We start from the raw sequence: 14,378 nt of genomic DNA, 5'->3' as shown, positions 1-14,378 counted from the left end.
AAGTATGTTCCAGTCCAAATTGTTCCCCAAATATTTAAGATAGCCAACAATAGAATTACGTTACAGCAAATAAAACTAGCGATATAGGTCCTTAGCACCTGATGCAGCTCCACATGACTGGTTCTGTCCAGCCACACAGCTTCCATTAGTAAGTGAACAATCAGCAAGTGAAGTCAAGATACCCCACATGCAAACTTGGGAGCAAGTAGAGGCAAAACCTGCCTCTGGCCACACCTCATGCTTTCCTTGTAACCTCTCCTCCAGGCCTTTGTGTATATTAGAACAGTTTGTTTGAATTGGCTCACTAAATCATTTTGTTTACTTGTAAAATTCCCGAAAGAATATTCAAATCCATATACATGAGATTCCTTCTCTGCTTAGCCCTGTGTTTGCCATAGACTTGGGGATCATTTGTTCCCCTGCAGGCCACAATACTTGCAGCCTGTGCTCTGGCTCTCAGCTAACCTTGTGACATACTGATGCAGTAGAATTTGGAATGGGGGTGGGTACTGGTCTTTACAGTTAACATAGCCATGCCATATGCAGGTCGTTTCCTTTTAAGCCAGCAAGTCAAGTTACATCACTTGTAAGTCAAACTGCTCATATATAATACTTCCATGACTAAGGTAAATGGTGATAATTGCAAAGAATTTGTCGATCCCCTGAAAACAATGAAAGAAGCTCCTGCCTCTCTCCTGTTAGGTATTATTGGGAAGCATGTTGCTGGGGTAGCTTTTGGATATCTCCCTGTCTTTTTAAGTGTATGTGTGGGTACTTGTACACACTGGGGAAGAAGAGCTGGGGACAGCGGTTGGTATTACTGTCTAGGAAAACTGGAAAATCAGAATGTTCACACAGAGCAAGGTGTTTTATGAAAACCTGTTTTTAGCCTAGTCTGCCATGGTGTTTCTTAATAAATCCAGGACTGTGTACATTCATGCATAGCAAATGCATGTTTGTCTGGTAGAGGAATGGTCAGAAACATTCCCGCTTCCACTTACAATTTAAATAGGCTGCTCCACTCCATCTCTAACTGCCATGTTCTCCCTAACTCTGAAATCTCACCATGCTTAGTGGCAGCGTGGCCTGGGTAACGTGTGTTCTCTGGGGCTCGCTGTGGCTGCGGTATGGCCTACTGTCCTTCGTTTCCTTCTGCTTTGTCACTGTTAGTATTAAGCTTCCCTGAGCTGGGAGCGGGTGTCCATTCGGTCCACACCACCCTGTCCACACACTGTCTGTTGTTTGTGAAAACAAGAATATTCAAGAGTGGGCTCTGCTCCCATCCAGATGACCCAGGCCACAAGTACCTTTGAAAACTGGCCTGCTAGCTTTGTGGGACACCGGAATTTTTATTTTCTTCCCAACTGTTTTTAAGTCTCCCTGTGTATCTTAATATATCGGCATTTCCTTTCCTTTTCCTTTCTTTTTTCTTTTCTTTTCTCTCCCTCCTCTTCCTTTCTTTCTTTCTTTCTTTCCTTTCCCATCTTCCTTCCTTCCTTCCTTTCTTCCTTTTCATTTTGGTCTGCAGTTTTCAAAGTACCTGTAGTTGGTGTGCAACCATTTGTGTGGTTTTCCAGGAATCTGGCCCGAGTGCCAGGTATACATACTATTTGTCTGGTTTTCAAAGAATCTGTGGACAGTGTGCAGGCATACCCTACCATTTGGTTCTCTTGCTTCCACTTACCAGTTCTAAAGCTGGTCTGCTCAGATATTTTTAATGGCTGCCTAATCATCAAAGTGATAGATTTCACTGTTCAGCACTTCGGTTGTTGCTGTGTATTATCTCTATTAATTAGGAAGGATGTGGCTGAAAGGTCTTTAAAGACAATTAAGCCGAACTAAATCAAAATTTAATAAGCATAGCTATTTATAGGAAGGCTGCTGCTTTTGAATCCAGCCCCTTTCAGGAGTGACATCACTGGGTCAGAAGGATGGTCATTGTTAGGTCTGATTTAGGGCCCATCTCTGTAATGCCTTTGCCACCGCAGTAAGTCCTCCTGACTGAGGAAGCACGGGTTCAGAAAGGATGGGAATGTGGGCCGCCTTGGGTTGGTGTTGAGCCCTGGCAAGGTACTGTGTGAAACTCGATTGTGCGTCTGCTGGCCCTGACGGTGCTGGAAAACCGCTTCTCTGTGGTCAGGCGCTCCTGCTTTCCTCTCTGATGAAAAGTCAGGCATTTGCCAGAATCTTCATCAGCCAGGCCAGAGGACAGCATCAGTGAGCCTTCCCGCCTCTGTTTCTTTCCTGCCTCAAGCGGCCTGGTCTGCAGCTGTCTTTGCCCAGCGCACTTACATCTGGATTCCATGCAGATTCCTAAAGCTGATCTAGAGGAAACCAGAAACTAGACAAAATGGCAGAGAGAGAGATCCAGCCCCAGATAACCTGCGGAAGATAACTGGAGGAAGGCTGATTTCATTTTGCTTTTAGTGTTTAGTTTGTGCGTACTGAAAAATGTGCTGGTGGATGAGTGCAAGTACAAGGAAGAGCGTGTGCCCCTGCATTTCCCCTTTGTCATGTGTGCAGGCATTTACACAGCCATCAGCATGGGTATGGCGTGCACTGGCATCAGTGTCATCACAAAGAAGGAAACACTGCTAGCACTGCATTGTGATGGTTGTGATGACAACATAATGTGACATAACCAGACTAGGAAGCTAACAGCTCCATTATGCTCTCATGTGGACCCCTGTGTCTCCTATGTGGCCTGTCTTTATAGGCCTGGAGACTGTACTTGTTTGCAGCATTCAAAGATATAGCAAGTACAAGTTCTCTGGCGTGACATGCAAGGCTTCACCTGGCCTCATCTCAGGCCATATTACCAGGTTGGTCTTCTGCCATCCTACAGTTTCCTTGGCCCCCACTGGGGTCTAGATGGCCCTGGGCCTTTGCCATGCTGTTCCTTCTGCAGGGGCTCCCTCTCACCTTCTCTACCTGGCTTTTTGCCATCTTATGCCATCTGTTGTTCCTCCCTCTTGACTTTCCTCTTTAGGTTTCTGTGGCCTTTGTTCACTTTTCTGTAGTGATACCTGTCAAGCATAATAGCTAGTTTTGGTCTACCTCCCCCCACCCTCTCAGATTTTGAGCTATTTGGGGATAAGGGCTGTGTCTGGGTGATGGAAAGGTAAGTGGCAGGTTATAATGGGATAAACAGTCACAATCACCTGACTGGCAAGGACCACATTTGGTGGCAAGGATAGAGATCTGAGTGGATTGCAGAGACTAAAGGTTTATTATCTTGTGATGGCAGTTTGGAGGCAGGTGATTAAGATATAATGTGGGGGTGTCACAATTGTCAGGAGCCCTGGCTCTGTTGCTGTGTAGCCACCACTAATGTTTGCTTTCCCTCTCCATGGCTCAAAATGGCTGTTTGGAGCTACAGCAGTCTCATCTGTTTTGGACAACAAAGATGAAAGGAAGAGGGTAAAGGAAAAGCATTCTCTCCAAAAAAGTAGCTTCCTTTTAAATCATGTCTGGAATGCTTGTGACATTGCTGATGGGACCAGGTAATGCAGCCACTTTGGAACAGTACAGCAGTTCTTCAAAAAATTCAATAGTGAGCAACCTTATGACCCAGCAGTTCCACTTACAGAGGTACAGCCCGGAGGATGAAAAGCTTCCTCTGCCACTGAGATAAGACGATGAACATTAACATTAGTAATTGTTGATTCTGTCTGCAAACACTTGTGCAGAGTCTTGTGGCAGCATTCATGAAGGCCCCATGCAGAAGCAATGGAAATGCATGTCTACTAGTACACCAACAAAGTTTAACCTATCTATACAACGGAATAATATTACTCGGCCATTAAAAGAGATGGAGTACTTGCACATACTGCATCGTGGTTGAAGTTCAGGAAACAGCAAGTACGAAGAGCCACTCACCAATGACATGACTCCATTTACATGTAATGTGCAGAACTGCCAGATCTCTGCAGACAGAAACTGGATGAATGGTTGTCTCCAAGAAAGAAATTACTGATGGATTTCTTTGATGAAATGTTCTAAAATTAGTGATATCATATAGTAAATACCATTTTATGTATATATATATATATATATTAAAAATCGGTATCTGTAAGACTGCTTTAAAAGTCAGCTTTTATCTGTAAATCCTATCTTCAAAATTAACCTCAGAAGAAAGGAACTCATTGGATGGGGGTGGGGTGTAGGAGGAGGAAGTTCCCCAATGAGATAATATCGCAAAGATTTTCAAGGATTCTATTAACCATTATCTTCATCTGGGTCCTAACTTTAAAAAAAAAAAGAAAAAAGAAGAACCGTTCCTGCATGGTCAGGGTCAGATCCCGCTGGCTGGTTGCCGGGCTGCCCATGTGACTTGAGCTTCTGAGTGGTTTCTTTGTTCTGTAGACTTACATTTCAAAGGCTCATCTATTTCTCAAAGCTTGCAAAGCTAAGGCATGGGGATGAGGGGTCAGCAGTGGACATAGGAAGCCACTGTACCAGCAGGCCGGCAGAACATGAGCAGGATTTGCTCCTTGTGGCTCCCCTTCAGATTCTATTCCTGGACAGCAACAGCATAGAGGCCATGAAGGAGGACTGTGGTGTCTGGAAAGCCTGCGTGCTTGACCTCTAGAGATAGTACCTCCCCACCAAGAGCTCTGGTTCCTCAACACACAGCTCTTTTTATGTAGCCGCACTGGTCTCAAACTCATGACCCTCTTGCATCTTGGGTGATTCCATGCCTGTTCTGGTGTTGAATGCCAACAGAATGTCTCTTTGTCTTTCCAGGCTTTTACCAATAGACCATAGCAGATCTTCTGTTTGGGATGTGTGACTACAAAGGTATGGCAGGTCGCCCTCTCTTCCTTGCCTTTCTGTTCCTCCGGCCCCCTCACCCTCCCGCCCCTGGCCCCTCCCTTTGGCACTCAGTTTGTCTGACTGTCCCTGAAGGTTTTTCTGGACCTATCCCCACAGCAGATCCTCTGAAAGCAGCTCTGGGGACCTCCACTGTGCGGGAATGACCGGGGACTTCCTTGTCCCTGCAGGTTAGGAACTGCTGGTGGAATGACCTGTGAGGGCCACTTCAGCATGCACACCCCGCCTGTCTGGGAGGCCTTGCTATAGTGTGAGCTGCTGTCCTGGATCACGTGTCAGAGCGCCTGCGCCAAGTCTTGACTACAGAAGGAACCTCTCCTCTGAAATGGACAGTATTACCTAACATGATGTGTGCGCAGGCAGCATGAGCATGGTGAAGGGTAACAGACAGCTGTTTCTGGAATATTCGGCCATGGCTCCCAGGCTGCTGGCCCGCATCTGCAAACTCATCGTTATCTGCCGCAACGCGGGCGTTGCCGTTCCGAAGGGCATCAGGAACATCTTTGAGTTCACCTGGGAGGAGCTCATTGCTGACCCCACGGTGACCACCCCTTCCGACATCGCGGGCCTGGAGACCAGCTTCGGACCCCCCCCTACACCTGCAGAAATGGCTCAGCCACAAATCCTCGTCCAGAGGAAGCCATTACCCTCCACACCACAACCCACATCAGGGGCGCTGGCCAAGCAGCCCACCCTCCCTCGCAAGCCCTCCCGCCATGGGCCCTCTGGCCAGGAGTCCCTAAACAAGTTTCAGAGGCAGTCCATCCATCTGCTGACGGAGCTCCTCGCCCTGAAGATGAAGGCCATGCTGGAGGCTGTCTCTGGTAAGGATGGTCACGCATCTCCCTCTATTCCAGCCCGTGGGTGTGTGTATTCGTCGCGGCCACCATGGACAGTGACAGTTGAGCATCCTTAACCTGAGCGTCTGAAGCATTCTCAAACCCGAAATTTCCCGATTGGCAATACGGTGCCACAGTGAGAAATTTTATGCCTTAATGTCCTGTGAAAATGGCAGGTGTGCTCCAAATACTGTATAAAATTCCCTTAGGTCTGTGTATAGGATGTACACAAGCCATCAGTGACTTTCACGTTTAGACTTGGGTCCTGTCCCCAACGTAGCTGATTAAATAATGTGCAAACCGCAAACCAAAACACTTCTGGTCCTAAGCACTTTGAATAAGAGATATTCAACTTGAATATAATAGGTTTGTGTTAGATATGGACGGTGGTCGAGGGTCTGCTATAGAACCTGAATTTCTCCCCTCGGCCCTGCCAGGAATCGTCCCTTTCCCCTTCTCTGATCTCCCCTCCCATTTCCCAGCTCTACGGAGCTCAGGTTGGCAGGTTAGCAGTACAGCAATAAGCAGTCAGAGGTACAGAGGGTGGTAAAGCTACGCACAAATTTGTGAATGAAGAGGGTCAGTTGGTGGGAACTCAGCCAATACCAGGGAGAGACAGGGTGGGCAGACAGGTAGAGAAATGCTGCCTGCTGGGTCTCAAAAGCAGGAGACTATTTCCTTAGGAACCCCTCACCTTTCATTAGGAAGTCTTCACTGCCCGTATTCCCCGAGGCTGTTTGCACATGTCTCATCCCGGAGGCGCCGCCCTGTGCCGTCTCCATGCCTGTCATCATTCCTCTGCAGGTGCCAACCCCCTGGATATCACCAGGCGCTTCGTGGAGGCCAGCCAGTTGCTCCACCTTAATGCCAAGGAGATGGCCTTTGACTCTCTGATTGGCACCGTTGGGAGAACTGTCTACAGTGTGGGACATGTAGGGAAAGGTGGGTGCCTGAGCTTCTGCTTATAGGCAAAAAGTACATGCAGTGTCAGCAAGGCCGTTGCAAAGGGCCACAGGGGCCCTCTGGTGCTGCTGGTGAGTAACCACTTGGTGCTGCGCCCAGAAAGAGCAGTCTGAGTGTCTCTTGGTGGGAGACCTATGCACCTCACAACTCGGTGCTCCCCCAAAATGTATCTACAGTGAAATCCCTTGAAGCAGTTAACACACACTAGAAAAAGAATTTAAAAATTATATCTTGCCAGGTGCTGGTGGTTCATGCCTGTAATCCTAGCTACTCAGGAGGCTGAGATCTGAGGATCACAGTTCAAAGCCAGCTGAGGCAGGAAAGTCTATGAGACTTTCCTTTCCTTATCTCCAATTAGCCACCAAAAAAAAAAGTCAGAAATGGCACTGTGGCTCAAAGTAGTGGAGCACTAGTCTTGAGCACAAAGCTCAGGAACAGTGCACAGGGACTGAGTTCAAGCCCTGGGATGGGCACACACACACAAAATTATATCTTAATCACTCACCTTCATATACAAAGTAAGCCACCCATTACTCATTGGTGTCTTTCTTTGTCTTCTGAGTTGGTTTCTTTGTCAGGTTTTCCCTGATTGGAGGCCAAACATCTGATGATATGGAAATCCAGTGCAAATAAAATGAATAGTTAAAATTGCAGCTTTGGGGGGAAATGTAGGGTTTCATGGAAGTCAGTGAAATCCCTAAAGGGGAAAGTCCTCAGTTCCCTGTGACAGGATGAAACTATTTAGCCACCAATGGGGGAAATCTCAATAACAGCTGAATAAAAGCTGGTTGGAGTGTCAAAGAACTAAAGATAAAAAGTGATAAAGTCCTTAAATATTTTTACAAAAGGTGGTTATAAGAAGATCCTATTTTGTGGCTATACATAGTTTTTCTGGAACAAAAACCTGGCATAACCAGTTTTAAGTTCTATAAGAATTGGTATGTACTTACGTTATCAAATATAATTTGTGCATGCGTGTACATGCATACTAGTACTGGGGCTTGAACTCAGTCTGGGCACTGTTCCTTAGCTTTTTTTTGTTTAAGGCCGGTGCTCTACCAGTTGAACCACAGCTCCACTTCTGGTATTGGGTGGTTAATTGGGAATAAGAGTATCGTGGACTTTCCTACCTGGGCTGGCTTTGAATCATGATCCTCAGATCTCAGCCTTTAGGATTATAGGTGTGAGCCACCAACATCTGGCTCTGATTTTTGTCAGGATAAAGAAGCTTATTTTGATAGATTTTGGTTTCTTTTTCTAAGATAACTTACAGTTAACCCCCTTCTCTCCAAATTACCATGAAGTAGAGGTCTCCATTGAAGGGACTGACATTGTACAAGCTCATTTGGTATCGAACAGCCAGGTTCTGTGACCACCTGTCCTTGAACTTCGCTGAATTGTTCAGGTGGACGGTGATGGACATACTGGGCTCTGCTGTTCATGTTCTGTTTGGGGGCTTAGCGCTCACTTCCTGTGGGATCGTGGCTGCCTGCGGGTGGTCTGTTCACAGTGATGAGGTGTGCAGGACAGGATAGGACCAGGCACACCCTCTCCATCTCAGGCCTTTGTGCTCTCCTACTTGAACACAGCTGAACTCTGACCATGAGTTCCAGACGCAGATTAAAAAAAAATTTTTTTTTAAATTCTCCTACTGGGGCTGGAAAGGTGGCTCAGTGGTAGAGCGCTTGCCTTGCATGCATGAGGCCCTGGGTTCGATTCCTCAGCACCACATAAGCAAAAAGAAAAAAAAAGCCGGAAGTGGCGCTGTGGCTCAAGTGGTAGAGCGCTAGCCTTGAGCTGAAGAGCTGAGGGACAGCGCCCAGGCCCAGAGTTCAGGTCCCATGACCAGATCCCCCCCCCAAAAAATTCTCCTACTGAATATGTGTACATACGTCCCCCATCATTAGTCTCTTATAGAATACAGCTGTTTGCATAGCATTTGCACTGAGTAAAGTCTAAGCCAGCTAGAGATGATTTAAGGTATATAGTAGGTCATGTTCTATATAAGTGCTATGTGATTGGCCCAAATCCTCGATTTTGGCATGCCCATGAGTCTGGAACCAATGACCTGTGGCTCTCAGGGACAGCTGTATTATGTCCCATCACCTTTAACAGAAAAATAATCTTAGCTACTGAGGAGGCTGAGACCTGGAGGATCACTGTTTGATGCCAAAACTGAGCAGAAAAGTCCATGAGACTGCATCTCCAATTAGCCAGCAAAATGCTGGCCTGTATTGGCAAAACAAAACGAAACCCAGTGTTCAGATCTTCACCATCAGTGCTTATCTCATAGTTACTCTGAGTCAGCGTTGTTGTTTTTTTTCAGGATGACAGCCTTGTGTCTCCAAGACTCCTGTATCCTGTGTAGCCTATGATTCTGAGGGGAGTGGGGGGGAGAGCTTGATCAGTCTCTGGAGACCTCTGAGGAGATTCGGTGGCGTCTGCCCCAGGGAGGGCAGAGAAGACCCCTGTCACTGGGAAAGCAGCTCGACAGCTGGCACTGTGGGCACTGAAGTCACCTTTTTAAAGGAGCCTAGAGTTCAGGGACAGAAAAGCACCCAAATCTAAGTAACACAGTTTTCTGTTTCTTTTCTTTTTGTGCCTGTCCTGAACTCAGGGCTTGGGCACTATTACTAGCTTTTTTGCTCAAAGCTGGCAGTCTACCACTTGAGCCACAGTTCTACTTCTGGCTTTTTTGATCATTAATTAAATGTAAGAGTGTCTCAGCCTTTCCTGCCTGGGCTGGCTTTGAACTGTGATCCGCAGATCTCAGCCTCCTGGGTAGCTAGGATTACACACCTGTAATCAGGTTCTTTTATGTGGCAGATTACAGACACTTTCCAGCAAGGCTATATCGGCTCAATAATTATCATGAATGTGTGCAGACTCCTCCTACTGTTCATGTTCCATATTTACCTACATGACTTGTATTAGTCTAACATGGCCACTGTATGTGTGTCCTCTTGTTTCAGTTGTATTGGTTATTAAAATTAACTTCCCAAGGGAGGGATTGGTGAGCAGAAAGGGTCACAGAATATGTAGATCTCCTCTTTCTGCAAGAATGGTTTCCTACACTGACAGGGTTGATGGGTTTTGTTCTTCACCTTTACCAGGACTGGTTCTTGTTGGTCTTTATCCACTTACAGTAGAGGAGACTGGAAGTTGTTTGAAGTTCAGTGCTTGGATCACTAGCTATGCCAGTCATCTCCATGTTTTGTGATGCATGTTTATAGTTCTTACTTGTGTGGTTGGGTTGGCCATTTTTTTTTTCAAGTATGCTGTGAGGGGCGTATTGCATAGTATCTCCTAACAGTGGTTTTGTGCCTGCTTACAGACAGGACCATCTCTGGGGAAAGAATAAGCGATGGCTTGGTGAGGTTCGCATCAGAAGGATGCAGGTTTTCTACTGGTGAGGAGAATGCTACATGTGAGATCTCAAATGCTCGCACATATAGGAGGGTCCATACCCTGATGGACACATGGTTGAAGAAGCATCTGATCCCCCTCGCTGGCCCAAAGGTCATCCTCTCCACCGTGTGTGGCACCCATTCCTTTTCACTTACCCTTGGGTAACGTCACCTTTTGCTTGAGTGCTGCTTCCTGCTCTGGTGCTAATGCACCCCTGAGAGGTTGTGGGGAGGCGGACGCACTGCAGAAGGGACCTTTCAGCATGTCCCCTAATTACTCTGAGCTTACCCATTCATCGAAAAGTCTGTTCCTCCCACGAGGTAGTTGTTTTGTAACAATAGGTTCATATTTGCATCCTATACTATTAAAGTAAGTCTGTATTTACATTTTGTTTTAAAAACAGTTAAAGTTTATGCCCGGCATTAGGAGGCTGAGATCTGAGGATGGTGGTTTGAAGCCAGCCTGGGAAAAAAGTCCATGAGACTCTTACCCCAATTAACCACTGGAGTTGGAACTATGGCTCAAGTGTTAAGAGTGCTAGCCTTGAACAAAAAAGCTCAGGGACAGTGCCCAGGCCCTGAGTTCAAGCCTTAGGACTGACACCTACCCATACTCCACACACAGAAAACAACAACAACAACAAAAAACAGTTACAGTTTTAAAGCAGAAGATTCACTCGCTCTTTCCTCTCCAGAGTCCCCTGTGAACATCTCTGTCATAGGAGTGAACTCTCCATATCAGCTCATCTACCAGTCTTCTACTGCCTGTCTGAGCTTTTCCCTCTCAACTGCAAAGGAACCCAGGAAGAAAACAGGTAAAGAGTACTCCCAGCAAGGTCTGGGGCCCACTTGGTGGTAGTCTGGGGATAGAAGCCTGGGGAAAGGAAGCCCCGGGAGACCTTGGCTGCCCGTGTGGCTGGTGGACTGGGTACGCCTGAGTTTCTGAGAGGAAGACTCTCAGCCGCCTGGCCTTGGAGACACCGATTCTCACCCATGTCAAGGTGGCTGAGCACCCCCAGCAGCTCCATTCAGAATATGCAGCAGACACAGCAGCCCACCCAGCCCGCACCTTCCATCCTTCGCACCATCTCCACTTCTGTCCTCCGCTTCTTAGCCATCCCCCAAATGGAGAGCTAATATTTGAACAGAAATATTTGGATCGCAAGCCTAACAGACCTGGCCATACCCCTGACCCTCAAGAAAGAAGGGCTTAGGGGAAGAGCAGGTAGCAAGTGGGAGCACACAGGAGAACAGCTTGTCAGAGGGATAGGGCTTCAGACACAGGCAGACCTCTAGGATGTGCTGATGACAGGATGGGCGGGCCAGGCGGCTGACATAGCAAAGGAGCAGGACTGTTGGAGACGTGGGTCACTCACCCTGTCGCCTTCATTCCCACAGACACGGGAGGTGAGGCTGGAAGCTGAAAAGCTTGGAGTTTGTTCTACACCCTGCATGCGGCCAGCTGTGTGACGTACCTTCCCCCCGGATCCTCTCTCCTTAGTAAAAGGGAGGGGACTGTCAGAGGCTTTCCTCATCTAAGCCCTATTCCCATCATGATCCATAAGGCTCCTGTCTGGTCTAATGCTGCCTACGCTCACCTCAGCTTTGACTTCTCTCAGACAGTGGGCTCGAGGCATGACCACTGACTTGCAGAGTTACATTGTTTTATAAGTCACCAGTCGATCAATTCTCATCCCTGCGAAACAAATAATCCCCTCTCCATTCCCCCAGCCTCCTTGCCCTGAGACACACGCCGCAGTGCTGGAGAACAGAGCTCCCTAACCTTGCCTCCTTCAGTTCCAGGGAAGTCCAAGGGTTTGGAGGATACCCAGTCATTGCCAAGCCCGCACACGAAGGCCTTCCCCGATATCGAAATCACTGACCCCTGCCCCGAGGCCCGCGAGATGCTGCAGGATATGTGTCGCCACATGTGAGCCCCTAAGTGGCTGGGAGATGGGCATGGTCCTGGGAAACCCGCTGTGACAGAGAGCCAGCAGTGAGCCCTCGGTGACCGCGCACCACCCCCTCCCCACCCCCTGCCCCCGCCGCCCTGCCATCCTTTCTTCATGCACCGCAGTAATCCTTCCCTCTTTGCAGCTCATTTTGAGACCTGAGGCAGCCTGAGCAGTCAGATGGCCACTGGCTTCCTACGCAGTGATTTTTGCCTCTGCAGCATGCTGCTTTTCCCAGGAAGCCCCTTTGTGTAGCAACTGGAGGTCCAGTTTCTTGCCTGAGTGTCAGTTTCTTAGCATTATCTGCCCAGATGTTCTACCAAAAGGAAAAAAAAAAACCACCACCAACAACCACCACCACCACCTAGTACCTCTCAAACAAAAATCTACATGGGGCTGGGAATGTGGCTTCAAGGTAGAGTGCTCGCCTAGCATGCATGAAGCTCTGGGTCTAATTCCTCAGTACCACACCAACAGAAAAAGCCAGAAGTAGCATTGCGGCTCAAGTGGTAGTATGAGCCTTGAGCAAAAGAAGCTCAGGCCCTGAGTTCAAGCCCCAGGACTGGCAATGACCACAAAATGATGATGCGAATACTTCCGATTTTGTGAGTGTTCTAAGGCCTAGCAAGAAATTCAATGTTCCTGCAAGGGGCCAGACAACAGATTTAAGATTTATAAGCCATATATGTCTCCTGGGGGGGGAGTGGGCTCTGGGTCAGAGCGTGGGTAAAGGACAGCCACCCAGCTTATCTCTGTACTGTGGCGTTCTAGCAGCTCCTTTGCCCTGGAAGCTGCAGATATGGGCTGGAGGGGTGAGCAGAATTCTTTCTGTATAGCCCCACTGCATGGGACCTTGCACGGGCTGCGCTTGCTGAGTCTCAGGGGAGCACCTCAACCCTAGACTTCCTCCTAAAACACCGCCTTGGGTGTGAGGGACACTAGCAGGGGGAATGGGGCCAGGACAGGGATTTTGGTACCTCCTTGGCCAGTGAGCGCCCAGAGGCCTGAAGATTCACCATTCACCTGTCTCCTTCCCTGCAGACAAACTGAAAAGGCCACATGCAAAGGGAGGAGTGTCTGCCACCCCCTGATCTTACGCAACTACAAATCCAAGTCGGCCGGCCAGCCAGCGCCAGCCTCCAAAGTGGACTTTCACGTAGCTCACCACTCCTCCATGGGGACTCACACTTCCACCTCCACCCCTCACCAGCCCGTCAGTCACCATCCTCAGGGCGGCTCGCAATCGCAAGACACAAAGGCGCTCAGGAAGCCCCTCAAGTTCCACCACGCCTTCCACGATGGGTCCTCCTTCATTTAATATCCTTTTGCCCGGTGCTACCCTTCCTCAACCACCACTGAGCCCCCGAGAATTCTAGGCCTTGAAATAACCTAAGCAAAGGTCTGGCCAGGGCCTTGTAGGATAGTAAGCCTGCGTCTGGGTCAGATGAAGGAGAGTCAGAGGAAGATGATCCAAGTTTTAGGCTTTGAATTGAATTCAGATCTGATCACAGGAATATACCAAACCCCAGCTACCTGTGGATGTTTGTCAGTGCAAGTGACGCCCTGTCTTTGACGCTCTGCCAGGAGAGGGAAGGTAAAAGACAGTGTGGGTTATCTCTTGCTTAGAGACAGTAACTTGAACCCTATGACCTTTGAGAAGTCACTGGAAATGGTGTCTTGGTCGCATGTACCGTAGGTTTATATATACGCGTGTGTAATACACAGCTAGCTCGCCTTCTCACAGGTCTTTGCAAAGTTCTGTTTTGGAAATTTTACATGTCTACAACTTCATTAAAGATTAATGACATTCCTGCATATTACTCTAATTAATATTCTATTTTGTGTGGCCTATCAGTAATTAATAATTAAATAGCTGATTTAGGATCTTTATGCAAATTATTTGTATTCTCCTATGCATTGTCTAACTCTTCCTTTATTTAATTTTTTTGTCTAGTTGAGTAGCTTTAAATAACTTTAGCTTACCCAAATATAGAGAATATCTAGAGGTACCTAAGAATTCTTTTTTTTAAAATTCATTTTGATTATATGATGGAAAAGTGTTACCTGGTATTGCTTTTTCCTTTGATTTATACTATTGAGTTAACATAGATTTTAGAGCTTAAAATGTGCTTACAAGTATTTATGTAAATATTAAGGTATTCAAGCCTTAATTCTTGAAGTAATCTGATTTTGGAAGAAAGTGGAATTTAAGAAAAGTCAAAGTGTAAATTTTATACATGTGAAGTATGAATAGAAGGTAGAATGAACAGAGAATTTTCTTTCATTTATTACTTTACCACTCAACTATTTTTCTAAGTCTCGAATTAATTCTAAGCATTTTAGATATTTTTACCATCTTTTAATGCTTTGATATTTTGCTTGTT

General features: G+C 47.1%; 1 protein-coding gene across 1 annotated transcript in view; it reads left to right on the top strand.

Annotated features, from left to right (window-relative positions):
• The first annotated feature begins 2,700 nt into the window (after positions 1-2,700).
• The window catches only part of LOC138824838 (uncharacterized protein C3orf20 homolog), a 37,073-nt gene continuing 25,395 nt past the window's right edge, over positions 2,701-14,378 (top strand). The window contains exons 1-7 of the mRNA XM_070019204.1: positions 2,701-2,822; positions 4,747-4,800; positions 5,004-5,657; positions 6,477-6,614; positions 10,738-10,857; positions 11,840-11,972; positions 13,036-13,311. Coding sequence (XP_069875305.1) covers positions 5,198-5,657; positions 6,477-6,614; positions 10,738-10,857; positions 11,840-11,972; positions 13,036-13,311 — 1,127 coding nt within the window. The 5' untranslated portion in view covers positions 2,701-2,822; positions 4,747-4,800; positions 5,004-5,197. The remainder of the gene's footprint in view (positions 2,823-4,746; positions 4,801-5,003; positions 5,658-6,476; positions 6,615-10,737; positions 10,858-11,839; positions 11,973-13,035; positions 13,312-14,378) is intronic.

Source organism: Dipodomys merriami, unplaced genomic scaffold (genome assembly GCF_024711535.1).
Source record: "Dipodomys merriami isolate MVZ:Mamm:240054 unplaced genomic scaffold, mDipMer1.0.p SCAF_13, whole genome shotgun sequence".
NCBI lineage: Eukaryota > Metazoa > Chordata > Mammalia > Rodentia > Heteromyidae > Dipodomys > Dipodomys merriami.
Note: the sequence above shows the minus strand (reverse complement) of the source record. Positions and strands in the feature narration are given on the sequence as shown.